Here is a 26,792-nt window from a genome sequence, read left to right as displayed (position 1 = left end):
ATTCAAGCTGATGTTTACTGATCATTTAGCTTGCTTGGGTGTGCATGATAAAACATACAAGGCTTTGCTATTTTACTATTGTTCAAGGGCACAGTGGCGAGGACTGTGATTTCAGTAACCTATGTCTGAATTAACTTTTAGATGAGCAGCCCACTTTCGCAACCTCAACCACATGAGATAAGAATGTACTGAAATCTGATTCAATAGCCTACTTCCTGAAGAGTTAACTGTTTTAAAATGTGCTTTCATGTATATGGCATAAAGATATGCAGATCTTTATGTTTCAGTGAATTTTTAATGCAGAAGCCTAATGCATCCTTGAAAGTCTCCATACAGGGCCAATATCAGATTATAAATCAACGTGAGCAGTAGTCACACAACCTGTCAAGAAAAGATTTGACATTCAATATGCACTATCACTCATTTGAATTAAGTTGCTCTGGCTAATCATTTACATTTGATAGTGATACATTTATCGCCGCATTTCACAAGGATGAGACATCAAGAGGAAGTCCTTTGAAAGCAAGTCTTCATTAGAATATGCCGGTGTTCTAGAAGTCACGTCACAGAGTACTGCAGCTGATTAGTTTGCAGATGTTAATCATATGTAGACCGCTGTATGTGAAAGACTTTCTGTGGTTACCTGCCTTACCGCTTTTTCCTTTAATGTACCTCCCCTGATTGCAAGCATGTGCGCAAGACAACCCCTAAGCCCCGCAGCTTTCACGGATGACTCCTTCGCCAACCCATTAGTTCTCTTAAAGTCTCTTTTCCATGTCCTCAGTTGTCGCAGTGGGACACTTTGCATTCACTCAGAGGCCGCATCATAGTCTGGCCGTGATCGAGCTGAGACTTGCTTACGCACACAGAGCATGAGTAATACCGTTTCCCCGCGAGTGCACCACATCACTTCAACGGAATTTCCCAACTCATTTCATATGAAAAAGAGGCTGAGCGAAGAAAGCTCTTGGATCGTCTTATTCAGTAGTAACACATCAAATTTTACCAATGTGCAAAACCTCGAACACACCCCCAAGTTATCGGGAAACGCGTGCGGAGAAGTTGTTTATGTCAGTTTCGCTGTAATTTGCTGCCGCTATTTGACACCTTTTTGTGTTTGTGCTTCTTTGTTCAATTTTGGCAGGTTCAGCCCTTTGTTTGAAATCCGAATTCTGGAACAAAGATGTCGCACAATGTGTACCTTGTTATATATGCAAACAGTACCCGAAAACTCCATCATGTGACACATGTGAGTATATGGCTCACGAACTCATAAAAAAGGTACAAAAAGCTGTTACTAAGGCGGTAACCCTGATATACAAAAACTAAAGGTGCATCTTTCTACCTTATTTGCCCCTAAATTGTACATATTAGTAGCTACCTTACAGGTAGCCTACATATTAGGCATACTTTAAAAGTACATAGGCTATTAGTGCTAAAGTAGGCTTATTTTGATAGGGTTCCGCCCCATTTACAGTTTTGTCCCCTTTTTTATATACAAGAGTGAACGATTCGTTAATTTGCCTTTATCATGTGACAACTGAACGAACGCCATTTTTCCGCCATTGAATGAAAATTAAAAAAGTAATTGCACTTTTTTGTTGTTTTTTTGCAAGAAACAAAGTTTGAATTGTGGGATATAAATTCAGAACTGCGGGAAACGGTAAAAATAGTGAGATCTCAACTCAGAATTGCTAGAAAAAAATCTTTTTTTGTGTGATATGAAGTCGCAACCACCTGTTTTATTGATCTATTATGTATTTATTTATTTATTTATTGTGACGGAAGCAGGGTTGCATTATAATTTCCTAATTTCTACTGTTTTCAAAGACTGTGAATGAAAATGGGGAATTTCACTACAATGAAAAATTTGAATTTACGTCCACTCAAATGAACAAGATAACTTGAATTAAAAAATAGTTCATTTTGTTAAACAAGATTGAAAGATTCAAGTCATTAAAATGGTCCGATATTCCCATCACTATTGAATAAGGTTAAACACTCATGAGAATGCATTGCAAGTAGATGCTTTTGCAATAGGTCAAAGCTTACGTACAGAGGAGTGGTCAGATTCTTTCTGTATTATGTGAAGAGCTGGAGGTCTTCCAGTAACATTGTCCTATGTTTTTAAGGCCCACCCATAGAGCCTTCGAATTCCTGGAGGGTGGCAGCAATTACCAGTTTATCTGTCCTGGCAGCCGTAATTGTTAGCGGAGCCTTGCTCATAGGCGTTCTAGTACATCAATGCAGGTCCCAGAGGACCTTACGTGGTGAGATGTTAACATTACAGCATCTTTTCAACAACAAACACTCTCTTTCAGAGCAGGACTCAAAACTAACTAAACTTTTTCTGTTCACAACTCAGAACCGATTGAAGAGACAACAGGACCCCTTTATCCAGTATAGGTTCTTCATAAGGTAGGGGTTGAAAAATGCAACACTTCTTAGGATGCTTTGAAATGCATTAAGGAAATTAGTTTTGTTCATATGCAATCTTTTAAATGTTTGCAGCTCATGGAACTCAAGCTGACAGCATATGAAAATGGGCTGTTACTCCAGTGAATTAATGCTCCAGTCGGTTAAACACAGGCTGGTACCTCAACCACAGAGTGTTCTATGAGTAGCATCTGATTTGTCTAATTTATTACATTAGTAGGCTATGTCATGCATAGCAAATGGTTATGCAAAAAAGCTGCACTGAGACCTTCCTTGTCACTCACTGTGCAGAACAGGTTTGCAAGCCTTAGGTGCTACGTGACATCCTATAGACAGCAAGATAGCATATTTTATATTCCTTTTTTTGGAACCCCTAAAATGCTTTAGCGACAGGTTTTGTTACACTGTTTTTGCAAAAATTTGTGGCCATTCACGTTGCAATTAGAGTGCACTGTAGATGCATTTCCACCTGAATATCCCTTGTTAGATTTGCAAACACGATAAGCACAAATAACCGAAACTAGTTTAACATAGCAGACTTAGAGATGATCCTTTTTTACACAAATATGCCTTATAAACAGACTTAGTATGGCACATAGCCATTTGAATGTATTTGTAATCTTTGTAGTTTAATTATCTATTTTTATAGTGTTGGAATACTATGCACTGTATAGATGTAGCCCTTTGTACAACAATATTCTGACACTGACTGGCTCAGCAGCCCGTCTATGGCATTGATGAACATTCTGGAGATGTGGAGGCACTGAAGACCAGCGAAGACAAAGCATCCGATGACCTGAAAGTGAAGAGTTGTCAGCTGACATTAACAGATTCTTTAAAAGAGCTGCAGGTGTCAGATTCAATCTTAGTTTTCCTACCTTTATGCGCATAAGAGATTAGATAGTTTAGTGTGATATTTACATACATCTACCGTGATGCATTTAATCTCTCATGTTTTGAAGATGTGTGTAGCCAGCTATGGGCATTAGGAAATGTATATATTTATATGCAGCAGATGCTGAGGAGTAATGAAATTAACTTGTTTGAAAGACTTCAAGCATGTTTAGAAAGAGTAAAGGGTTAATCTCACAAAACCTGTAAAGAAAAGGTCTGAGTCACATTTCAACCCAGAAATTACAATTTGCTTAAAGAATTTTTTTTCTTTTGCGTTAATTGTTTTCAAGAAAACTAAGCACATTTTATATGCCAATTCCCAAGAATACTTTATGTACCTCAATGCAAATCACTGCCATGTTTGTCAGAAATCTAGAAACATTAAGAAGCTAGTCCAGAATCTTGATAAACATAAACCTGTGAAGCATGCACAGCACTGTCACAGTCTTGAGTAAAGTTGGTTGTGTATATGTGCCTTTACTCCTTCACAATTACTCCACAGACTGCAGAGGAAACTATGCATTTTAATGCAATAAAGAGACAACTAATGTACTGTATTTGTCTGTTGACGTTTTCTTTTCCTAAATGTTTTCTTAAAAAGTATCTAATTTGGAGTCTTCACACTTGAAGAAACAATATGACAGCAGAATGATAAACCCATCTACTCATTTCTCATTTGCATATTCTAAAATAATCATGCAATGCACTGCAACTGCAAGGAATTCAAGTGTAAAAGATAGATAAAATACAAGAAGGCTAAAAATAGAAGCCAAAACACACTATTATATTGTTTTTATTCAGTTCAAGAAAGTGAGGGTATCAACACCTACAAATAAACACCATCTGCTTATTAAGGTCCCTACTTGAGAAAGAGAAACATTGATCATGTGAACAAAAATAAATATTTTATATTTAAGATATACACAACTGATTACAGGGAGTCTCAGTTGTCAGTTTAAGTTGTGTCAAATGCATTGAAGCCATTAATACATGAAGGTTTGCAAATTCTACTCTTGGATAATCAGTAAGCACTGATCTATAGGCTTAAAAGGAAACCATCTTACAAATAATTTAATCCAAGTAGCGTGGTGATATGAAATGGCACATTGAAATTCAATCTGGCATCAAAAACGGACACAGAAGCCTTGACGCTAGAAGCATCAAGCTAAATGTATTTTCTACATTGCGTCTAGTAAGTTGCGAGACCTGAGCATTTTTAAAAAACTGTTGAAAAGGGTTTAGTCTGTGAATTCCTGCCCTAATAGAGCCCGACCGATCATGGATTTTTTGGGGGGTCCATTCATTTTTTGTGCTCCAAAATCTTGAACATACTTCCACTTCATAAAACATTTACTAGAAAAGTATGCACTAAGAAAACTGAAATGTTTTTGTTGTTCTTTCTAATATGCTGTTGTGAATGCTTTTAAAGAGGTATTTCTTAAGTGTTTACAACCATTATCTAGAGAATACTTACATAATCGACCAATCTAGCATTTATCACACATTTAATACCATGCATAATGTGTACCACATTTAACAGTATTAAAGACAAGAAATATGCTTACATTTCAAATATTAATGTAAGGTTTAAATAGTTCTATTTAAATAAATAAATATCTTTGAGATTTTCTACAAGACAGGCCTAAGTGAAGGTTGCTGTTTAACAGCCTTACCAGTGTCATCCATTATGAAACTGCAGGAACATCAGGAGTATGTTGGTCTTAATGAGACGATCGTTACAGCACATCTACCATGAGCAGTACGATAACCTGAAAATATGGAAGCACTTAATACAAACATAATTAGAAGGATAGCATGAATCATTTTATCCCCATAATACCTTTAAAAATAATAACGGCTTGTTTTGTTCCCCCTCCGATTACGCCAAATAATCGGTCAGGCTCTTGAAGGCAGCACTAGGTAAGAGTCTGGACAGAAATACTCATCCAAGCTCTCAGTCTGAGACCTATCATAGTACCAAACAATTTGTGCACTGTTTGGGGACACAAAACAATTGAAATAAAATAAAAATCTAAAATGGTCTCTGACAGGCACTATCACTTATTCTAAAATGTCTACAGTATTACTGTCCCTACCAGAGGTAGTATCTTATCAATGCCAGTCTTAAGTGTCCATTAAAGACACAACCGTAAAGGAGGCAAGTCTTGCCGAGATTAGCATCTGTGTGCGACACCATCTGGACAAGTACAGCAGAAAACCTGATGTTGTACGATTATTGGCATTGGGCCTTGGGTGGAAAAAGAGTCTTGTAATAGAATATTGTTTTGAAATCTTCCCTTGGAGCGGCAAGACTGGAGCGTGGCCTTAGAGGAAAGGGTCCACACCCAGTCCCATGAACGCATTATCATCCATGTTGAAGGAGGACTCGTAAGTCTGTTGGGTATTCTGATGCATCTTCTGATGGTGCCGAAGGTTGGACTTGCTAGAGAAATGCTTGTCACAAAGGAGGCAGGAGAAGGGCTTCTCTTTGGTGTGGATGCGCCTGTGGCAGATAAGCTGGGTGGAGACCCGGAAGGCCTTGCCACACTCCAGGCACTGATAGCGTTTGGGTTCTGTGTGAATGCGCCGGTGATTCTTCAGTGCCATGAGATTGGTGAACTCCTTTTGGCAGACCGAGCAGAAGAAGGAACCCGTCTTGTGGCTGTTCTTGTGGTTGAGCAGTGAACCAGCGTGGCGGTAAGTGCGCCCACAGTGCTCACACACATGACTTTTCTCTTTCCTACCATGTCCCTTGCTACTTTCCTGCTGGTCTTGAGGCTCAGGGGATCCGTGCGCTCGGCTGAAGGCTGAATCGATCTTAGGAAGGCTCTGAATTCCTATCTGCTGGTCTAGTGTCGGGTCCCAGCCTAAATCCTGCTGCATCTGCATACCTTGCTCATGGTGTGACTGCCCCTGCATGCTGCCATGGAGCTCCTGGTGCTGCTGAAAACTAGCCAGGTTTGGGAAGTTCTGTTGACACATGTTGCAATAATAGGGGAGTTCCTTACTATGCACCTCCATGTGGCTCTGCAGGTGTGCAAACTCACAGAAGGTTTTTCCGCAATCTGGGCAGCAGTGGCGAGCCATTTGAGAATGGCTCTCTAAATCCAGAGGGTCCATGAATGTTTTGAGGCAGAGAGTGCAGTGGAGGAGGTCAGCAGAATGAGACTTCTTGTGGTTGAGAAGGGAACCGGCATGTCTATAAGAGCGTCCACACTGATCACACCTGTAACAAAGGAAAAGATTGGCATCAGATGAAGGATAGGAAAGGATAGGTTTTCAAATAACATTTAAGAAAAGAAAAGAAATGACTCACGTGTAGCATTTGTCCATGCCATCTTGATTTACAGTAGAGTTTGGACTGCCATTTCGGTAACAGCGATGTCTCTTTAGCCCAGACTTTCCTTGGAAGCTTTTGCCACACGTTTGGCAGCTGTAATGAGTTACTCCCCGTGCATGGATTTTTTGATGATTGTACAGGATACTGGAGAGACGGAAAGCTTTACCACAAGTAGGACAGACATACTTTTTCTTCTGCGTGTGAATGCGTGTGTGGTTTCGTAAAGCCATGGGATTGGAAAAGGGCTTGGCACAGAAGGAGCAGGTGAAATGGCCTGTTTTGTGAGTGTTCTTATGGTTCAACAAGCTACCAGCGTGACGATAACTGCGACTACAAATGTTGCACTTGAATGGTCGTTCCTCTTTTTCTAGGTCTGCATCATCGTCATCATCTACATCTCCTGGGGGTACAGAATCAGGAGCAGTCTCTTTGCTACAGGTATGTCCTTCAAGTAGTTCAGTATCTGGAAATACAAGACGGCACTGCTTGCAAGTCAAATCCTTTTTTTGTTTGTGGCCCCTGACCTTTCCTCTTGCTGCTGCATTTCTTTTATTGGTTGAACATGTGTGGTTGAGTAACTGTTTGTTTCCCCTGAAGGCCTTTCCACAGCCTTGGCAGCGGTGTCTTTTGATGGCAAAGTGTATTCGTAAATGGTTCTTCATTGCTAGCTGGTTGGAGTAAGTGTTGTTGCACAAAGCACAGTAATATTCACCTGTCTTGTGCGAGTTTTTGTGATTGACTAAGCTCCCAGCATGTCGATAGCTTCGCCCACACTGATCACAGACAAAAGGGCGAGGGTCCCTGGGATCTCCCATCTGGCCCTCTTTTTCTTGGCTAGACTGATCACTGTTAGAGGTCTGCCGTTGCTTAAGGCGTCTGCTCATTCTCTTTCTGCTGGAATTAAGTGCCTGCATTCCACTCCCTGAGGCATTCCCACTCATCTGCATGAGTGTCTGAATTTGTTTGTTGAGCTCTTCAATCTTAGCCTTGTTTTCCTGATGTACCCTCTGGTGATTCAACAGTTGTTTATAGATTTTGAATGCTTTTCCACATTCTGTGCATCTATGCCTGGTAGAGAAAGAAAAAATATCAGATAAAAAAAATAACTTGGCTGTAAAACAATATAGATGAAGTATGATCTTATTCAATCACTTTTGTTTTCGAAGCAATCAAATTCTGAGATTTAATTTGAACATATATTTTAAACACTTACTTTTTAACATCAAAGTGTGTCCTCTGGTGATTCTTGAGAGCCAGCAAATTATAAAAACGCTTTTGGCAAACAAAACAGCGAAACACTCCAGTTTTGTGAGACTTCTTATGATTGAGTAATGATCCAGCATGTCTGTACGAACGACCACATTGGTCACACTTGTACTGGTGCTCTCCATCATGTGAACTCTTCTGCAAAAGTTCTTGCTGAAATGCACTTCTAAGAAGCGGTTTCTCCCCACATTTCTCCCCCACTTGTCCATCTTGTTGTCCTGTGCAGCTGTGGTTACTAAGGTGATAAATATCGCTGCAGCTTATGCCACATTTCCCACAAATAATACTTTCGATTTCCACTTTTGGTTTGAGCTCATTCTGGTGGTTGGATACAAATTGTTCTTGCAGATTACCTTCCATACTGCTATGCAGGAGCTGGTGGGCTTGTAGGTCCTGTTTCTTTGTAAAGCTCTCTCCACAAGTGCTGCAGATAATCAGACTGCAGTCACCCTGCTGATTTTCACTCGTTTCATCTTTCTTGACCTCTAGAGAAGACAATGATGATGGGCCACATGCTGAAGGTGTGGCATGAGTTTGAGTATGACCTCTGAGATGGCTTCGCAGTGCACGCATGCTAGTATAGTGATTCCCACACACTGAGCACTGATACATCTCTCCATCGTCCTCTTCTTCATCATCTTCACTGTCACTCATCTGACTACGAATGTTGTCAATAAAGGTATGCTGTCTAAAATAGGCCTCTGCTGCACTGCCGTCGTGTCCCTCAAAACCAACATCTTCACCTGACTCTCCTAAGAAATGTTGATGCTTTGTGTTATGAAAGTCCATGTGACCGAGTGAGCCATTCATCATGGTCTGATACTGCTGATTTAGGAGGGGACACATGTGTGACTTGATTCCTGCAATATCAGTAAATGTCTTACCACAGTCAGCACACATGTGCCTCTCCATGAGGTGTTCATCCTGAGGTAGGTGCCCATCTGTGAAGGAATTGTCAAACTGCTCATGAAATTCAGTAGCATTCGTCTCATTCACATGCTCGTCATCAGATTTATGCTGCACAGAGTCTACCAGGTCCTGAGGAAGGCCTAATATTCCACTTACATCTTCCTCATGTGATGGAAAACAGTTCTGTTGATTCTCATGCGTCAAGGGCTCTGAGGAAAGCCAGTCACCCTCAGAACTAGCAGGCAAAGATGTGGGCCTCCCCTTATGGATCCGAAGGTGGCTTCGCAGAGCTGCCAAATGTGGGTAGTTCTTGCGGCAGATGGAACACTGAAAGATCCCGGTTTGATGGGATCGTTTGTGATTTATAAGACTGCCTGCATGCCTGTAGCTTTTGCCACAGATGTTGCACTTGAATCGGCGGACAGAACTGTCAGCATCTTCTACTTTGATGTTATCAGTACCCTGTCCTAAATGATCAGGGTTGAGGTTTTCTGATGGTAGGGCCATTGGCTGTCCCTGAGCATGCAGAGTCAATGGATTTTCATCTAAAGAGTTGGGTAGATAAATATGACCATTTTCCAATGGCCCATCTGATTGGCCATAATCAATAGATTTATCGAGTAACGGAGGCAATGGTGGAGTGTCACTAGAGGTGGGATAAGGATTAGACTCTGGGGAATGAGTAACACTATCATTGTAAGAGAAACTGTGCTCCTCTGACAAGTTGGTAGGGAGCTCAAATGACACAGAGGAGGAGTTATGCAACAGAATATGATTTTGAAACTCATCACCATTAGTAAAATCAACCTGACAAAGGTGACAAAAATGTATTTTAGCATCACCATTCTGTGGCATAACATGAGGGGCAAGTTCTTGCTTGCAGTCTGTGAGGGCAGCTTTAGAGGTCTGCACACTGAGACGACCACGGGTTTTACTGTGGATTCGCTGGTGACTATTAAGTGCAGCAAGATTATTGAACTGTTTAAAACAGACTGGACACTCAAATACTCCCATTTGATGAGTTTTCTTATGATTTATGAGGCTGCCATGATGTCTGTATGTCTTGTCACACAAGTCACATTTAAACGGCCTGTCTCCAGCATCATCTTCAGCTGCCATGTCACTTTCTGTGGTGGCATTTGAAATGTGTTCTGACACTGCATCATTACTAAGGCTGCTCGTTGGAGCAATATTTAGCTTCATGTCCGGCTGCAAATCTGGTATAATGTCAAAATCCATCTCATCTAGATGCAGCAACTCAACATCTTTATAATTACTTTCAATAAGACTATTTGCAGAATCCTTTGTCCTGATTTGAGACTCTTTATTGCGATGGGCCTTTTGATGGGTGACCAGCTGAGTTGCAAGGCGAAAAGCCTTTCCGCATTCTGTGCAAGAGTATTTCTTTCTAGACGTGTGGATGCGCAGGTGACTTTTGAGAGCCAATGCATTGTAGAGCTTCCTGGAGCATATATGACACTGAAAAGAGCCAACCTCATGTGTTTTTCTGTGATTAGCCAAGCTGCCAGCATGCCTGTAGCCTCGACCACATTCATCACATTTGAACTTCCGTTCCTCTTCTGAATGATGAAAAGTTTCAGTATGCTCCAAAAGACTGGGCATGCTTGCACATACTACACCACAATGTCTACACGAAAAGCCTTTGGTCCGGCCTGGCTCTTGCATAGCCATAGTGGTATAGTATAATGATAAGAAATGTCAACAAGAGCCAGTTTGAATGAGTGTGAGGGGCACACCTGTCCTCGCTATTATCAAATTGGCCTGTTCTGAGAGGACTGAACGTAAAGACAACATTCAAAAAATTAGCTGAGAATACAATCGGTTCCATTCCATTGGAAAAACATCATTGGTAAGATGATGCAAGCGCAGGCACTGGATGAAATCTGTAACAGGAAAACCCATACATTATTTAGCATTAAGTTTACACAGGGCAATTGCATAACAAGAAAATGATGAAAAAGCTAACAATTACATAGCTTTTTCTAATGTGACTAAATTTTGACAAAAAGCTCAGAGTTTACATAACCAATGAGTAAATAAATAAAAGGAAGTATTCTAACATTACTGTAATGAAACAATGCACTGGTTTATAGAGAAAATTTATGCAGAACTGAAGATTCTATCATTTACCCTCATGTCGTTCCAAAAACCATATGACTTTCTTTCCATATAACAGTTTCAGTCAACATTCACTTTTATTGTATGGACTAAAAATGTCATAAAAGTAAATGCTGACTGAAGCGGTCATTCTGCCTGATAGCTCCTTTAATGCTGTTTGAAGAAAGAAAGTCCTACAGGGTTGGAATGTCATGAGGGTGAGTAAAGGAATTTGAGACAAGGTAAAACAGATTCTCTATTATTGTTACCAATTTGATCAATTATTAATTGATTAAAATAAACAATTAAAAATAAACAAACAAACAATTAAAAATAAACAAAATTTAAAACAGAACTTGGGACAAAATAATATGGATTTCAATGGATAAATGATGACTTTTCTTTTCTGGGTGAATTGCCCCTTTAATAAGCACTTTTTGTATGTTCACATTGAAAAAAGTGTTCATTAAGAGTACAAAAACACCCCTTTTATACAAGCAATGATTAAACCAACTTGCAGTGGTGTAATGTAACGAAGTAATAATCCTTCGTTACAGTACTTAAGTATTTTTTAGGAGTATCTGTACTTTACTTGAGTTTTTATATTTCAGTCAACTTTTACTCCACTACATTTCCTAATTAAAATATATACTTTTACTCCAATACATTTCCCCGAAGCATATTCATTAATTATTACAAAAGTCAGAAGTCAGAAGAACACGGACTGCAGGAAAGCAGGTTTGACGAATCAGTGGCACACAGAGTGCACGCACGTTGATTTATTAGTCTATTAAAACTCAAAATTCCAGGCATTCTAAATTGGACAATTTTTTTTTTCATGTTTTAAATTATTTCAAATATCAGTATTCAACGTTTTATAACAAAACACGAGGCCTATTTATGCATCTGTAACTGCAGTTTAAATGCATCCATGTCCTCTCTGAGATACATAACCTGTGCAAAATACATCTAAATGCTATTTCAGATGCAGATTCCAGAAATGTTTTCTTATGTTGGAATGAAAGACACTAAGTACCAGATGAAGTGCTTCTTATTCTTACCCAAAAATACAAAATGGAAGAAAGAGTTAAAACTGAACCAATCTTGCAACTCAAGCGGTGTATGAACATTTATATATAAATATATATATTATTTTATTTTTATGCTTCTTTTCCATTTTGCATCTACTTTTACTTTCAATACTTAAGTACGTTTAAGATTTAAAAAATACTTTTCGTACTTAAGTACAATAAATATCACATACTTTAAGACTATTACTCAAGTAATATTCTAAACAGTGTCTTCAACTTCAACTTCTACTTCTAAAGTCATTTTCTGGTAAGATATCTGTACTTTTACTTGAGTATGGCTTGCAGGTACTTTATACACCACTGCCAACTTGGACGTTATATAAAACCAAAGTACATGCAGTGGTTTTTATATCCATTAAAACCTATTTATCATCGATCATGAAACCTTTAGTCTGACAGCTCCAGTTTTTATTTTTCTTTATATCCATTCAATAAAATAACGCTGATACCGCATATCTGTCGGGATCTGACAGCATTACTGATCTATAATAGATTTTAGATAGAATTTCTATAGATGAGTGGACAGCATGAAGTACCAGCTCACTGGCTCCAGCAGTTAGATGGCAGACTGCCTCACAATGGAGCTCTGTTGACACAGTAAACACTTCCCCGGTACATTAGCCTAACAGCTAGCTACACAAGCACAATCTTGATCGTTTTAATAGCCTTCTAGCCGTAGAGTAAATTAATAGTGTACACAAACTGCCCTTGAGATGAACGGAATAAAATATGTATTTGGGAGAGGCAGTAGCATCCCAGCCCGTTGCGAGCTAGTTAACGTTAGCATTTGGCGGCTAGAAACAGTGGCTAAAACTAACCTACTGATACAACAAAAATGACGCTAGGAATATACATACTGAATGTTGCAGTCTCCCTGTGTGAAGTTGGTGCAAGTAGTGATGGCACTCCGTTCACTTTATTTTCGTTTCAGGACGGGCGTGTTCGTCCCCCTTTTTACCAATTGTCTTTTTCCCCATCCCACTCGACTCACTCACTTCCTGCTCTTGTTGCTAGGAAACAGGAAATGTGCATCAGTGAAAAACGTCCGTACGTTAGTTTAAAGAGGTGTTTTCCTTAACAAAAACATTGCTTTCATTACATCATTATATTATTTCTAGCCCCTCCGCCAATTCCTATTGGAATAATTTAATAACATGGACTATTGATTTTAGTCCCCGCTTTTCGCAAAACTAGTGACCAAGAATGTTTTATTTTTGTACTATATAGCCACAAATGCAAACACGGCAATTGCTACTCTTACATTATAAGTAAACAATGAAATATTAGATGCTATCAGAACTTCTAGGAATTTGTTCCGCCCAAAACATATTTTCGAAGCCTCTTTTTTATTCTTATTATTATTTAATGTTGTCATTAATGTCAATAACAGCTTGTATTATTTAAAATGATCAGTATTTGTCCACTCTTAAAATAAACCTTTTGCAAATACACAGTTATACATTATTAGACCGTTAACCGCACCATTATTTTCAGCCAATTCACATTTTGTTATATAACTTTATATGCTCAAAACAACTGCACATCCACGCACATTGAAGCGAGCATACATAATCTCCCCTCCCACAGGCTCTCAGTCTCTCCTCCCCATTCTACCCCACTCACCATGCACTGGAGTCCGTAGAAACACCGTAGCAAGAATACCAAAACAGCAGAGGTATGAAAGCTTTTTAATTTAAGAAAAATTCAGATAGTTTTGTATACATTCCCCAGGTGGTGAGTGAGGAAGTCATGAAGGCTCACATATCTGCGTTCACTTGATAATTTCGTCGTGGTCCTAAAGCCGCCGTTCTTCTCCTGAGATTGAACGATTTGAAATTCATTGTCAAAGATACACTCGTCTCTCCCGAGAGCACAAAAGGTACGTAACGTAAGCCACATTTTGTAGGCATTCTAAAGAGATAAAAAACGACCACATATTGTTTAAAAAATAAATTAAAATGCAGCGATTATGATGAAGTGACAAGCGTCCGACTGCAAATTGCTTCGCGTGTTCAGCGGTCCTAAAGCCAGCCATTTTTTGTGACATTGAAAAATCAGAGTAGTTGTATGCGTTAAAGACATGTTCATTAGCTATTTTAATTGCCACCCTGTTGCATTTACATTGATTCGATTTGGTCATGGTCGTTATGTTTAATTTCTAATACATATATAATACATTTATATTTTCTGTTAACATCGAAATGTAATTCAGTTTTGTACACAAGCAGCCCAGATGCCAACTTCCTTTGAGAACAAGAGCGTCTTTCCTAATTGCCCCTGAGGTCCTAATGCCGGCCATTTTGTGCTGCCTGCCCCATCCCAGCCTATTAACATCTTTTTACAAAATATTCACCATGGTTTCTGCCAAAATACTACATACTAGTATTATTTATATAGGCCTACTCTGTACGTTATATACATTAGTATACCAAATACTATATGCTAGTTACTACAGTAATTGTTCTTACAATAAATCTGTGTTAACTTAAATTTGCCACCATTGCCATAAAACATAAAATATACTAAATGAGAGGGGAAAATGCATTTCTAAAACAAAATTAACAAAAAGTGTAGTGATCGTGGTATTTTGACTACTATTAATTCATTTATAATGTAATTTCATTTTTTATGACAACAACAACAAGTATTAATATTAATTACTTTATTATTTAATAATTTATTGTTATTATTATTATTATTATTATTAATGTAATATTTATGTAATATATTTTCCCTAAAGAAAAAGAATGAAAAAAATTTGGAAAAAAGAGTAACATATAACAGCCAAGAATATAAGTGATAATAAAAACAAGTATATACAAATTAATCTGTTAAATGTAAGTGAAATAAATGAACTAAGTAAAGTAAATGAAGTAAGTAAATTAATTCTAAATTAAATTAAAACATAAGTTCAAGGCATTCATTGTGTATTTTCTTGTTCTCTCCAGCATCATCAGGATGGCTTCACCTCATCCAGGTAGCCCACCAGCCGCAGAGCAGTATGCACCACTGCCTTCTGAGACCGAGCCCAACAAAGAACCAGACAACTCATCAGAACAACCTACAAAAAGAAGAGGCAAAGGGAGACCCCCAAAAACTTTGCACACTTTTAAATGCTCAACCTGTCAGGAGGTCTTTACCAGCCCTTCAGCTCTACAGAGCCACAAGCTGTTGGTACATGGTAAAGACAAACAGCAGCAATACACCTGCGGTAAGTGCACAAAGACATTCTCCAGCCGGGCACAGCTTTCCAAGCATCAGCGCTCCCACGTTGCTCAGCGTCCGTTCCAGTGCCCACACTGCCATAAGGCTTACAAGACTCCAACAGAGTTACGCAACCACAGCCGTTCACACACAGGGGAGAAACCGTTTGTTTGTTTTGACTGTGGCAAGGCATTTATGCAGGCCATTTGCCTGCGTATCCACATGACGCAGCACAGTGGCGAAAGGCCTCACTCTTGCCCTCATTGCTCTAAGAGTTATCCCACACTATCCAAACTCAAAGTGCACCAACGATCACACACCGGGGAGAAGCCTTACTTTTGTTCCGAGTGTGGGAAGAGTTTCGCTGACCCTTCGGTGTACCGCAAGCATCGGCGTAATCACCAAGGCCACCGACCGTATTCTTGCGGCCAGTGTGGTAAAACGTACACAGAGCTGAAGGACTTGAAGAACCATGAGCGTTCGCACACGGGCGAGAAGCCTTACCTGTGTTCAGACTGCGGCAAAGCCTTCTCCCGGTCATCCTCTTTGGCGTGCCACTTGCGAATCCACTCCAAGAGCAAGCCGTATCAGTGTGAACAGTGTGGCAAAGGTTTTACTCAGCTGTCCTCGTACCAGTCCCATCTTCGTACCCACTCGGGTGAAAAACCCTTCTTGTGTCCACAGTGCGGCAAGATGTTCTCCGATCCCTCTAGTTTCCGCCGACATCAACGGGCGCATCAAGGATTCAAGCCGTACCCTTGTGACAAGTGCACTAAGAGGTTTCGGCAGCCTGCGGACCTTGCGGTGCATCAGCGTGTGCACTCAGGTCAGCGGCCCTACAAATGCCAATGCTGCGATAAAGCTTTCGTCGCTTCTTGGGATCTGCGGCGCCACATGCTTGTTCACTCCGGTCTGCGGCCTTTTTCTTGCACCGAATGTGGCAAGTCCTTTACGGAGCGCTCAAGTCTGAACAAACACCGAAGGGTGCATTCAGGGGAGCGTCCTTACAAATGCCAGCTGTGCTTCAAGTCGTTTGTTGTGTCATCCAGTTTGCGCAAACATGAGAGGACACACTTGTCCGAGAGGCCGTTGCAGGTCCAGGTCACTCCTGAAACGGCTCAGATGTTTCCCACCACCCTTCCCCAGTTTTCCTGCGCTCACTGTGATATGATATTCGGGACATGGGAGGAAGTGCAGGCCCATACCAGCCTTCACACTGTCTCTCCCCCGTCTGATTCTATGGTTTCAGCTTTGCCTGTTGGCCCACATGTTTGTGTGACCTGCCAGGCAGAGTTTGCTCAGCTGGCTGATCTGCAGACACACGAGAAACTGCACCCCAAGCTGCGACCTCACGTTTGTGACCAGTGCGGTAAGGGTTTTCTGAATAAAGCCGGGCTTCGTAAACACCAGCGCATCCACTCGACCAATCGGCCACATTGCTGCACTGTTTGCGGAAAGGCTTTTCTTTTCGCTGCCTACCTACGCAAGCACTTACGCACCCACCGCGACACTGAGTCCTCATCCTCCATGCCTCAGACAGACGTAGTGCACAGCCAACCCCTGCCGTCCCCAATAAGTAAAATATTTTTTATTTTGCCTTACAGATGAATATTAGGAACTGAATTGACTCAGTTTGATTTAAACTTACAATTTCAATGTAACTTTGCAAACAAAGCAAGAAGAAAAATTAGTCAAGGAAATGTTTTTTTGCACTGTGTGGTGTTTCTGTGTCTGCATTTTTGCATTGTTTGGTCTGGGTGAGAAGTCATTTTTTGTGTGAATGCTGACTGAGCTGTTTTGTTTTAGAGTTTAATTGTTGTACATTTCAAAACTCTTATACAAAAAAAAACACAATGTTTTAGATAACAAAGAATCATCATTGTTTCTAGTTTTGCTGGCCAGATTTTATTTCTTTGTTATTCTCTACTTATATTTACCTATATATTAAATTAAAGTCAATTAATAACAATGATAGTATGCTGTATGTTTTGAGCATTTTAATTAGCGTAAGATTATCACAGACCATATTGTAAAATACATTTGGCTGATAAAGCAGATCAGTTGCAGAGGTCTGTGTTGCAGCACCTTTTCTCCACCTGAGGAGGCACCTGAGCATCACACTCATTAGTATCCAGTCCCATCTCCGTACCCACTCGGGTGAAAACCCCTTCTTGTGTCCACAGTGCGGCAAGATGTTCTCCGATCCCTCTAGTTTCCGCCGACATCAACGGGCGCATCAAGGATTCAAGCCGTACCCTTGTGACAAGTGCACTAAGAGGTTTCGGCAGCCGGCAGACCTTGCGGTGCATCAGCGTGTGCACTCAGGTCAGCGGCCCTACAAATGCCAATGCTGCGATAAAGCTTTCGTCGCTTCTTGGGATCTGCGGCGCCACATGCTAGTTCACTCCGGGCTGCGGCCTTTTTCTTGCACGGAATGTGGCAAGTCCTTTACGGAGCGCTCAAGTCTGAACAAACACCGAAGGGTGCATTCAGGGGAGCGTCCTTACAAATGCCAGCTGTGCTTCAAGTCGTTTGTTGTGTCATCCAGTTTGCGCAAACATGAGAGGACACACTTGTCCGAGAGGCCGTTGCAGGTCCAGGTCACTCCTGAAACGGCTCAGATGTTTCCCACCACCCTTCCCCAGTTTTCCTGCTCTCACTGTGATATGATATTCGGGACATGGGAGGAAGTGCAGGCCCATACCAGCCTTCACACTGTCTCTCCCCCGTCTGATTCTATGGTTTCAGCTTTGCCTGTTGGCCCACATGTTTGTGTGACCTGCCAGGCAGAGTTTGCTCAGCTGGCTGATCTGCAGACACACGAGAAACTGCACCCCAAGCTGCGACCTCACGTTTGTGACCAGTGCGGTAAGGGTTTTCTGAATAAAGCCGGGCTTCGTAAACACCAGCGCATCCACTCGACCAATCGGCCACATTGCTGCACTGTTTGCGGAAAGGCTTTTCTTTTCGCTGCCTACCTACGCAAGCACTTACGCACCCACCGCGACACTGAGTCCTCATCCTCCATGCCTCAGACAGACGTAGTGCACAGCCAACCCCTGCCGTCCCCACCTAATGCTGCATCACCGTCGGGATCTGAACCCACCGCTATTTCTCTGACTGTTCCGGTGACTGTGCCGGTGTCGGCATTTCGGACAATGCCAGCCCATATGTATATAGACAAGGAAGAGGGGCTCTGAACTTGTTGCTGACCGTGTCAGCTGTTTTGAACATTTGAGCAATGTTCACATTTTTGTTACTGCTGTTCTATTCACAAAACAAAGAGAATCTTGCAAAAAGCCTGAAAATCAATAAAATCTCATTTTTAAATAGGATTAAATGCTTCAATGCATAAATAGTCACAAAATGATGTCTTTAATTTGCCTTGATATTGTGCAAAAATGTATTTATCTTTAGAAATGTGCCAAGATTGCTGAGAGGACTCTTATTTTTAAGGTATGTCTGAATCAAAGAGTCAGTCAATGGTTCTCCTCAGTGTCATAACCACAGATTTAATCTATGTCATGTTTATACACTTGAAATCAGTGTAATAATTGAATTCTGATTTTAATCACAAGTCCAATGACTCATTTAAATCAATAACTTTTTCTCCTTCTGAAGTTTAAACAGCTGTTATTATATATGAGTGTTTTTTTTTAAGGCAACAAGCCAGTGAATGTGGTGGTAAATATGACAGTAATTACGTTTTGGACATAATATAATGGTTTTATGCTGTACAGTTAAACAATATCGTCTCTTGTTCTTCTTTATGTGTCCTAAAGCAAAATTGACCTTTTTCACATTTCCGGGTTTTTCAGTCTTGTGAAAAGGGTCCATTGTACTTCATGGATTTTTGACGGTTTGGTGTAGTGTAATATGATTTGAAAAAGGTTTCATTTATAATACCATTCACAATTTTGGACACATTGATTAAAAGTAGTTTTCTATGATCTTAAATGTTTGATCTAGTTTTGTAGACACAAATATATGACTTTTTTTTATTTTTTTTATTGTAATGAATTAATTATTTTTTTAATGATTCATTAACTAGATGAGTAGGCATAGATAGTGAAAGAAAGAAGCCGGCAGTTTCAATTTCATAGTTTTGATCATTTTGTTTATAATACATGTGGAAAATAGTTAAATTAGTAATTAAATTGGTATTGGTTAAAAAAAATAGGTGTCAAAAATTTTAACTAGTGGTAGAGTATGCCATTAAACTAACATGTCATTTAAATTCAGTTCGGAAAATCATCTAAAGGGGTGAGCAGTAAACATTTTACACTTGAAGTGAGTTAAATATAGATATTATTATATAGACAAATACAGGACAAAACTACTTGAGATCTTGTATTAACCCCAAGTTAAGAAAAAAAACTGTGGATAAATGTGAGAAACCAGTTTTGATGACACATACAGTTAGAGGCTATATAGTGAGTGAAGTTCAAAAATTACAACAACTTCAGCGCTGGACACAAAACCTTCGTTCCCTATAAAAAGGTATGTTGGGCTCATGTTCTTTAAACAAAATATCTACACTGATTTTTGAAATCATGTTGATGTCATATCTCACAATGTACCAAATATTTTAAGCAGATACCAAATATTTGTTATATGACTGTAATTGAAAATTCTCCCTTTTTTATGCAGATACATTCTTTATTTTCCATAAAGAAGACGAATTCCACCCTAGAAAGCGATGGCAGCAATAGTTACCGGGCTCATCCCAATCCTCCGCACTGCGGTGGACTCCACTGCCACCTATAAGGGTCGCACCATGTGGTTCGGCTTGCTCTGCATCCGCCTAGTGACCGTCTTTCTGGCTCAGTTTCCATGGAAAAGCCTAAATGAGGATTTCCAGTGTAACAGCACTGACTCCTTCTGCAATAAAGCTTGCTTTAATACACACTTCGACAATGCTATAGTGATGGCGTGGCATTTCCTCTTCATCCTTCTTGTGCTCTCGGTCCTTCTCATGGAGCTGTTTTCCTCCCATTTTCAATCTTCATTCCAGAAGAAGAAGGAGAGAGAAATGGCATCTCAAAGCGAGCAGGGAGCTGTCACTGATCCCACCATGACTATTGGTGGTAGGATGATGATAGACCTCCACAAGAGCAAAAGCAGTGTGGTGGTGTACCTGTTCAGCGTCATGCTGCGGATTGCAGTGGAGGTTTTGTTTGTGTATGTCTTGCTGTGCTGGGTTCTGCCTAAACTGAATGAAGAGTCATACCTTTGTTATGCACAAAAGTTTGGTACGTGTTCAGTACAGCAGTGTGTGGTCCGAGGGGCAGCAGAAAAGAGAATGTCTGTCTATGCATTAATGTTTATATCTGCCCTGGTTATTATAAGAGAAGTCATTTTTTGTGTGAATGCTGACTGAGCTGTTTTGTTTTAGAGTTTAATTGTTGTACATTTCAAAACTCTTATACAAAAAAAAACACAATGTTTTAGATAACAAAGAATCATCATTGTTTCTAGTTTTGCTGGCCAGATTTTATTTCTTTGTTATTCTCTACTTATATTTACCTATATATTAAATTAAAGTCAATTAATAACAATGATAGTATGATGTATGTTTTGAGCATTTTAAGTAGCGTAAGATTATCACAGACCATATTGTAAAATACATTTGGCTGATAAAGCAGATCAGTTGCAGAGGTCTGTGTTGCAGCACCTTTTCTCCACCTGAGGAGGCACCTGAGCATCACACTCATTAGTATTTGCACATCTGCGCACCTCACCGTCTACAAAAAGAAACACGCACATTAAATATTCACTATGAATCATTGCACTCCATCAATTGATGCACCTGTATCTCAGTTTGCACATGCAATAGAACTTAAATAAGGAACTATCCTGTTTTTATCAGTTTTAACATCTGAGGAAAAGAATACGGTCAACTTACAGGCTGGAGGATGCATTTGGATCTTAATGCACTTATCAAAACCACTGCTGCATTCTTTCTCCTCTATGTTATCACAGGTGGGATTGTCTTGGTCAATCTTCTGGCAGTAGTTGCACCTCAGTGCCTGTGCAACTAATGAGATCACAATTTTGAAACCTTTGTTATAATTGTGATTAAAAAAAGCTTTTGTTGTGTGCTGAATTCATTATAATGCTCTTACAATATATATATATATTATTTAGAAATTGTAAGAACAATGATTTGGAAAAAGTCAAAATTATTTCCCACTTACCACAGAGGGCACCTAAAAGCATGATCAGAACCAATGTGCGGGATCCCATCTTCATGTCTTTATCAAACTGACGGTAATGAAGTATAATGAATAATTAAATATAGAATATATATATATATATATATATAATGTAAAATATATTTATTTATGCATCAAGACTAAAAGTACTGTAAAAGTAGTCTGATATCTTTCTTACCTTAGTCTGTAGTGTTGCTCTGGAATTAATGAGGGAAATGAATACAGCATGTATATATATGACACCTGATAACACCTTCCTGTCCTCCTCCCTGCCCTTACAATAACTTGCTATGGGGTATTACATGTCCCATGTACCATTTAGATCCTCAGTTTAAATAAACACATAAATGCAGCCTTTGTGACATAAAATCAACTTCATAATGTAATTTACTGTTTTATTTCAATTTAGCAACAGCAGTTTTATTACAATTAACCTGTTTTTTAAAAGTGTATTTGTATACTTACACAATTTACTTAAAATGATATAATTTACTTAAATTCAAACATTTTAACAGCCAATGTGTAACACTTGTTGTCACCTTACATAAACAACATAGAATTAAGGACAATTTGAATTTTAATATTTTACATGTAAAATACATGTTATAAAAAGAACAGTATCGCACACATTGCCTCGAAATTGAGGTCATTTGCTTTGTGTGCACAACAATTGTGAAATATTATACTGTCCCACCCATATGTTTTTCTCACCCAGGGCTAAACCGAACAAATGAGAACATTCTTAGTCACATGCACATATTTTGAGAATCATGAAATAAAGGTTTCATATCAACTGGTTCGAATTATTTGTACTTTTTCATAAACAAATACTAGAAAAAAAAAACATGACATCTGAATAACAAGGAAAATGAACAAGCGACTGCCTTTTGGAGAAAAAATATCTGTATAAAACAATCAAAGTACTGTACGGCAAAATAATAATATAAAAAACATTAACAAAACATCAAATATATGAATGACAGAAAACAAATACTTGACGTTTTTTTCCTCACTGATCCTGGTCATCTTAGTGGAGAATTGTGTTGTAATCCACAGAACCCTCTTTATACAGACACATCGAAAGGATCATACCACATATCTGCAAAGAGGATATTTTTCATAAATTAATCATCCATGGTTCAACCATTCAATTAACCATTAATGATATAATATCTACCTAGCAATGCACTCAATTAACCTTTCTGGTCAAACACTGCAGATTCAAATGTTGGGACCAAGCCAATGGACGAATCTTCACACCACACACTAGGCTACTATTATAACAGCACAAACAACATATACCTTGCCAGTATTCCACAGTGAAATCTCTGTGAGTAAAGATATAATTAAAAGTAACCACCGAGGCCTTTGTACAATCATATTTTGTAACTCCGAACTCACAAAACAAACAGCCACACAGTTAGAAAAAGGTAAGAAAATGTACAGTTAAATGTATATACTATTAAACAACACTATGAATTGGTTGGTTGCTATATTGTTTCCACACCAGTATCATGCATTAATGTAACTTATTACACAGCGCTCTATATTTGACCCTGATTGGTCAATCGCAGCATTCAACGGCCATAAAATTTCATAATGTTTACCATCGTCCATAGCAACATTTCATTTAGCAGTTTAGTTTATTTACTGTTGTTCAGCGAATTTTCCCAGCCAGAATTCAGTCGAAATCAGAATTTTGGTGGGTTTGAAAGTGACTTCTCTGTGAGCTTTACTTAATATATTACTTACTTAATATATCACTTCACTGTTGACAATAGACAAAGGATCTTTTTGGCCTATAATTTGACTGCTCTTAACAAATGCAATCTTACATCTCAGTTACTGATTGTAATAAAAATGGAGAACCTCAGTTTTAATATAACTGTAATGTCATTGCGTTGTTTATCTTACTAGGCAAATTATTTTGTGATTGATCATATACAGGTAAGATTCTAAAATAATTTTGAATCAATATTTTATGTCCACCCATTTATTTTTTAAAAAGGAGCCGTGTAATAAGTGGGATAATTTTCACTCAGTATTTCAAAATAAGCTCCTTAAGGCTGGAATACAGTTGTTGAGGTTGGAGAGTAGTCTGGTAGTGTGTGATTCTCATTTTTTTTTAGTGAATGATGTCCAGTTTTTCTCTGCAACCGTACAAAGTTGGCAAGTGTATAATGCCTAGTGTTTCAAAATGTGTTCAGATTTAAAATTTGTGTAGTGTATTCCAGGCTTTAAGGGTGATACATGACTGACATTATTTCGGTATGCAAAAATGAAGCACTCAGACACACTACACTAGTCAAAAACTGAGACCTGGACAGCTGAACATGACTGCCATGTGACTCTCTAGGACAGCAGCGGTGTGTGCGATTAAGGCAACAGTAAGATACAAGGCATATCCACTGAAGACACTATGAGACAGAATACCATTTTACTTCATTTATTCTCATTAACTCTAAGCTTGGACAGGAAAGGGTTATAGTTATTTGGATTTTCTAACTCGGGTCTAAAGTGACAGCTTGCTTACCTCCACCACAGAAATGGCCAAAATAACCATCAAAATTATGAGAAGATTTTCGTCCAGCCATTCCTTTATATTCTCACTGCAACCCTTAGAGAGAGAGAGAAAAGAGGCACAACTCGATGTGTTATGTTGGAGCACAATTTACAAAATAATCACTGGGCAGAAACTGAAACCGTACCTGCTTATAAACCCCACAGGTGTGATTTGAATGGATTTCATCTGAGAAACATATGTTACACTTATTTGGATCTTGGATTTCATATGTCGCATTGACAGTGGCATTGCCTATGTTGTAGCAGGAACAGGGTATAGAGTCCTCCCAATCTTCTGTTCCATGCCAGCCACAGCATTTGGCCTGTGGAGATATAATGGAGGTGATATCTTGTTTCAGACTTCTTAATGTACCTGTCAAAGTTAGCTTTAAAGTTCTAATGAAATCATTGCATATACCAGGGGACACCTCTGGCAGGTAGAAGAAAAACATAATCCAACAATTCAAAAAAAAAAGAAAAAGACAGGAATATTACGCAGATAATTTTGTCTAGAGCATTACTTTAAAAAATATTGCATGTTCATGAAAACTACATTCATAGTCAGACACCTTTTCTTAACTTTTTAGCTTAAATATATACACTTGAAAAAAATATTTTTTGCTGCTTTTTCAATTTACATTTCAAATGAGCTAAAGCAATGCAACTGCTTAATTTCATTGTGTATTGCCTCATTTAAATATGTAAAATCCATTTGTGTTGGCACTACATGAATCATTTTTATGCCATTAACTGAAACTGCATGCAAACACTTGCCTTAAAATCAAAAAGTATGTACTTATACACTTATTAATTTGTTAATTTGTGGATTTTACTTAATTCTATGTGTGAAATGTACTTGGAAAATGTGTTTGCAAAAATTATTATTTTTTTTTTACTGATGTGTGCTTTTGTGCTGTGACTCTCACCTCCTGCTGAATGTACTCTAGAGTATTTTCAAAACTCGGGAGACTGGAATCATTCTTTCCAAATGACTTTATTAGTAGAAGAGTATGCTCCTTTAGTGAACCTGCCAACTAATTAAGAGAGTGGGGAAAAAATAAGTTGAAGATGTTTTGATCATGATTTTATCTGAAGCTTTATAGGCATATAGCTTTCAAAACAACCAAACTGGGTGGGACTGCTGATCCTCATGCTTGAGTTACCTCAGTCTTCTGGGTGTAGAAAAGAACCCCACCCACTATCTGAGCCGCGAGAAGAACCGTGAGCAGGATAAAATACTGCAGATAAATGAAGCTTGTTTTAACACGCTGTTACAGCTCAGTGGAGCAGATAAATGTACTGTTGTATTACAAACACCTGTACAAAGAACATGCACAATTCCCAAGAGGCTGGTGACAACTAAGCTCTTAACATTTTAGGAGTTCTCCTAACAAACAACTAAATTTTTAAGATAAAAGTGTATCTCTAATCACATAAATGGCGTATGAGTCCCATCAAATTTTGTTTCTCTGAAAACTCACAGTTGCCAGCAGGCATTTGACAGTCTTCAGAGAACCCAGACATCCTAAGAAGCCTAATGACATGGTCACAGATCCACTGATGATCAGGAAGTAGGAGAAGAGAGAGATGGAAATGTAGGGAGGGGAGGGCACTGTAAAAGACATGGAGCAAATTCTTTAATAGTTCACAATATATAATATAAAATGAATAGACAAAGAATCAAAATAGCATTGTGATTTCTGCACTCAAAAAAATGTAACACATACTGAAAATTCTGTTCTCTGAAAGTAGTATCCATAGTCCCATAGATAAGAGGAGTGATCCTAAGAGCTGAATAAGACAGTTTTTGTTGAAAAATCAGAGCCAAACAGCAATCCGACATGTACAAAATGTATAAAATGTAAAAGTTTGGCCTTGCTGAGACCAAAAAGACAACAGTTATATTACTGAAAGAAAATTATCTAATTTTTGCTGTTAAATGTACCAAATTGTATTGTAATGTGTGTATTTTAAAGTTTTGGTATATTATAAAATACTTTATTTTATTTAAAGGGGTCATATGATGTTGCTAAAAAGAACATTATTTTGTGTATTTGGTGTAATGAAATGTGTTTATGCAGTTTAAGGTTAAAAAAACACATTATTTTCCACAAACTGTACATTATTGTTTCTCCTCTATGCCCTGCCTTTCTGAAACACGTCGATTTTTACAAAGCTCATCGGTCTGAAAAGCGAGGTGTGCTCTGATTGGCCAGCTATCCAGTGCGTTGTGATTGGCCGAATACCTCAAGTGTGTGATGGAAATGCTACGCCCCTACCATACTGTAATGCCGTGTCCAGGTGTCCTGACATTTTAGCCTACCCGTCAGATTGTCCAAAAATAAATAAATATTTATTGTTGGTTTCCTGTAGCTGTATCCCTTCTAGCTACAACCGCGAATATAACACATAATTACTGTATTTGCATTACTGAAAGGGTAGGTTTAGGGTTGTGGTAGGTGTAGACATTAACCCAATTCGTCGGTCATCCGACGTGACGTCGAGAGTGACCGACTGAAAGGGAACCATAGTTTTACAGGTAGCATTTTTCGTTGTCGAATTGTACTGCCCTCTGTTTTAATGGGAGGTAGCAAAATCTGACAGGGTAGCGCAAATTAACAGAACTTCGGCGCGACGAGACAAAACCAATAAAACCCATTACAAACGAGGCATTTGTAGCATCCAGTGGGAACATAATTATGGATTATAATGACTTAAACTGTCTTTTTACGCGTTGCGTTGCATCGCGCCGCATAA

General features: G+C 39.0%; 5 protein-coding genes and 1 long non-coding RNA gene across 9 annotated transcripts in view; 3 read left to right on the top strand and 3 right to left on the bottom strand.

Moving 5' to 3' along the window:
• LOC107743761 (uncharacterized) overlaps positions 1–3,883 on the top strand; it is a 5,358-nt gene extending 1,475 nt beyond the window's left edge. Inside the window, exons 2-5 of the long non-coding RNA XR_001640425.1 lie at positions 1,145–1,249; positions 2,133–2,270; positions 2,366–2,418; positions 2,512–3,883. This is a non-coding gene — a long non-coding RNA (uncharacterized LOC107743761). The remainder of the gene's footprint in view (positions 1–1,144; positions 1,250–2,132; positions 2,271–2,365; positions 2,419–2,511) is intronic.
• Positions 3,884–4,966: 1,083 nt separating this feature from the next.
• Positions 4,967–13,752, bottom strand: LOC107743758 (zinc finger protein 646-like). The gene is made up of 5 exons (XM_016557156.1): positions 13,678–13,752; positions 12,912–13,064; positions 7,884–10,749; positions 6,647–7,738; positions 4,967–6,556 (listed from the first exon to the last, which is right to left on the bottom strand). The coding sequence occupies exons 3-5, from the start codon at positions 10,535–10,537 to the stop codon at positions 5,656–5,658; spliced, it is 4,647 nt and encodes a 1,548-aa protein (XP_016412642.1). The 5' UTR covers positions 10,538–10,749; positions 12,912–13,064; positions 13,678–13,752; the 3' UTR covers positions 4,967–5,655.
• LOC107743759 (zinc finger protein 668-like) lies at positions 13,438–18,861 on the top strand. Its single transcript, XM_016557158.1, has 3 exons — positions 13,438–13,729; positions 15,003–16,037; positions 17,537–18,861. The coding sequence occupies exons 1-3, from the start codon at positions 13,578–13,580 to the stop codon at positions 18,456–18,458; spliced, it is 2,109 nt and encodes a 702-aa protein (XP_016412644.1). The 5' UTR covers positions 13,438–13,577; the 3' UTR covers positions 18,459–18,861.
• A 399-nt stretch (positions 18,862–19,260) lies between these two features.
• LOC107743778 (gap junction beta-5 protein-like) lies at positions 19,261–20,638 on the top strand. The gene has a single exon (XM_016557181.1). It carries the CDS (start codon positions 19,958–19,960, stop codon positions 20,636–20,638), a length of 681 nt encoding a protein of 226 aa, XP_016412667.1. The 5' UTR covers positions 19,261–19,957.
• Positions 20,639–20,642: 4 nt separating this feature from the next.
• On the bottom strand, positions 20,643–21,814 carry LOC107743760 (CD59 glycoprotein-like). 2 transcript variants are annotated; one of them, XM_016557159.1, is made up of 4 exons: positions 21,652–21,814; positions 21,456–21,522; positions 21,164–21,295; positions 20,643–21,002 (listed from the first exon to the last, which is right to left on the bottom strand). In XM_016557159.1, exons 2-4 carry the CDS (start codon positions 21,508–21,510, stop codon positions 20,905–20,907), a joined length of 285 nt encoding a protein of 94 aa, XP_016412645.1. In that variant the 5' UTR covers positions 21,511–21,522; positions 21,652–21,814; the 3' UTR covers positions 20,643–20,904. The 2 variants fall into 2 exon arrangements, with proteins under 2 accessions (XP_016412645.1, XP_016412646.1); XM_016557160.1 differs by having other exon boundaries at positions 21,456–21,512; positions 21,652–21,666.
• A 604-nt stretch (positions 21,815–22,418) lies between these two features.
• Positions 22,419–26,792, bottom strand: part of LOC107743791 (leukocyte antigen CD37-like) — a 5,748-nt gene continuing 1,374 nt past the window's right edge. For 2 of the 3 annotated variants that reach the window (XM_016557192.1, XM_016557193.1), the window contains 7 exons: positions 25,763–25,826; positions 25,517–25,647; positions 25,199–25,273; positions 24,962–25,069; positions 24,182–24,358; positions 24,007–24,090; positions 22,419–22,572 (listed from right to left, as the gene is read on the bottom strand). In XM_016557192.1, the coding sequence (XP_016412678.1) occupies positions 22,501–22,572; positions 24,007–24,090; positions 24,182–24,358; positions 24,962–25,069; positions 25,199–25,273; positions 25,517–25,647; positions 25,763–25,826 (711 nt within the window). In that variant the 3' untranslated portion in view covers positions 22,419–22,500. Of the gene's footprint in view, positions 22,573–23,841; positions 24,091–24,181; positions 24,359–24,961; positions 25,070–25,198; positions 25,274–25,516; positions 25,648–25,762; positions 25,827–26,792 lie in introns of those variants that run through there. The other variant, XM_016557194.1, reaches the window with a different exon arrangement.

Source organism: Sinocyclocheilus rhinocerous, unplaced genomic scaffold, assembly GCF_001515625.1.
Source record: "Sinocyclocheilus rhinocerous isolate Xijiao unplaced genomic scaffold, SAMN03320098_v1.1 scaffold497, whole genome shotgun sequence".
NCBI lineage: Eukaryota > Metazoa > Chordata > Actinopteri > Cypriniformes > Cyprinidae > Sinocyclocheilus > Sinocyclocheilus rhinocerous.
This window is presented reverse-complemented; position numbering and strand designations above follow the sequence as displayed.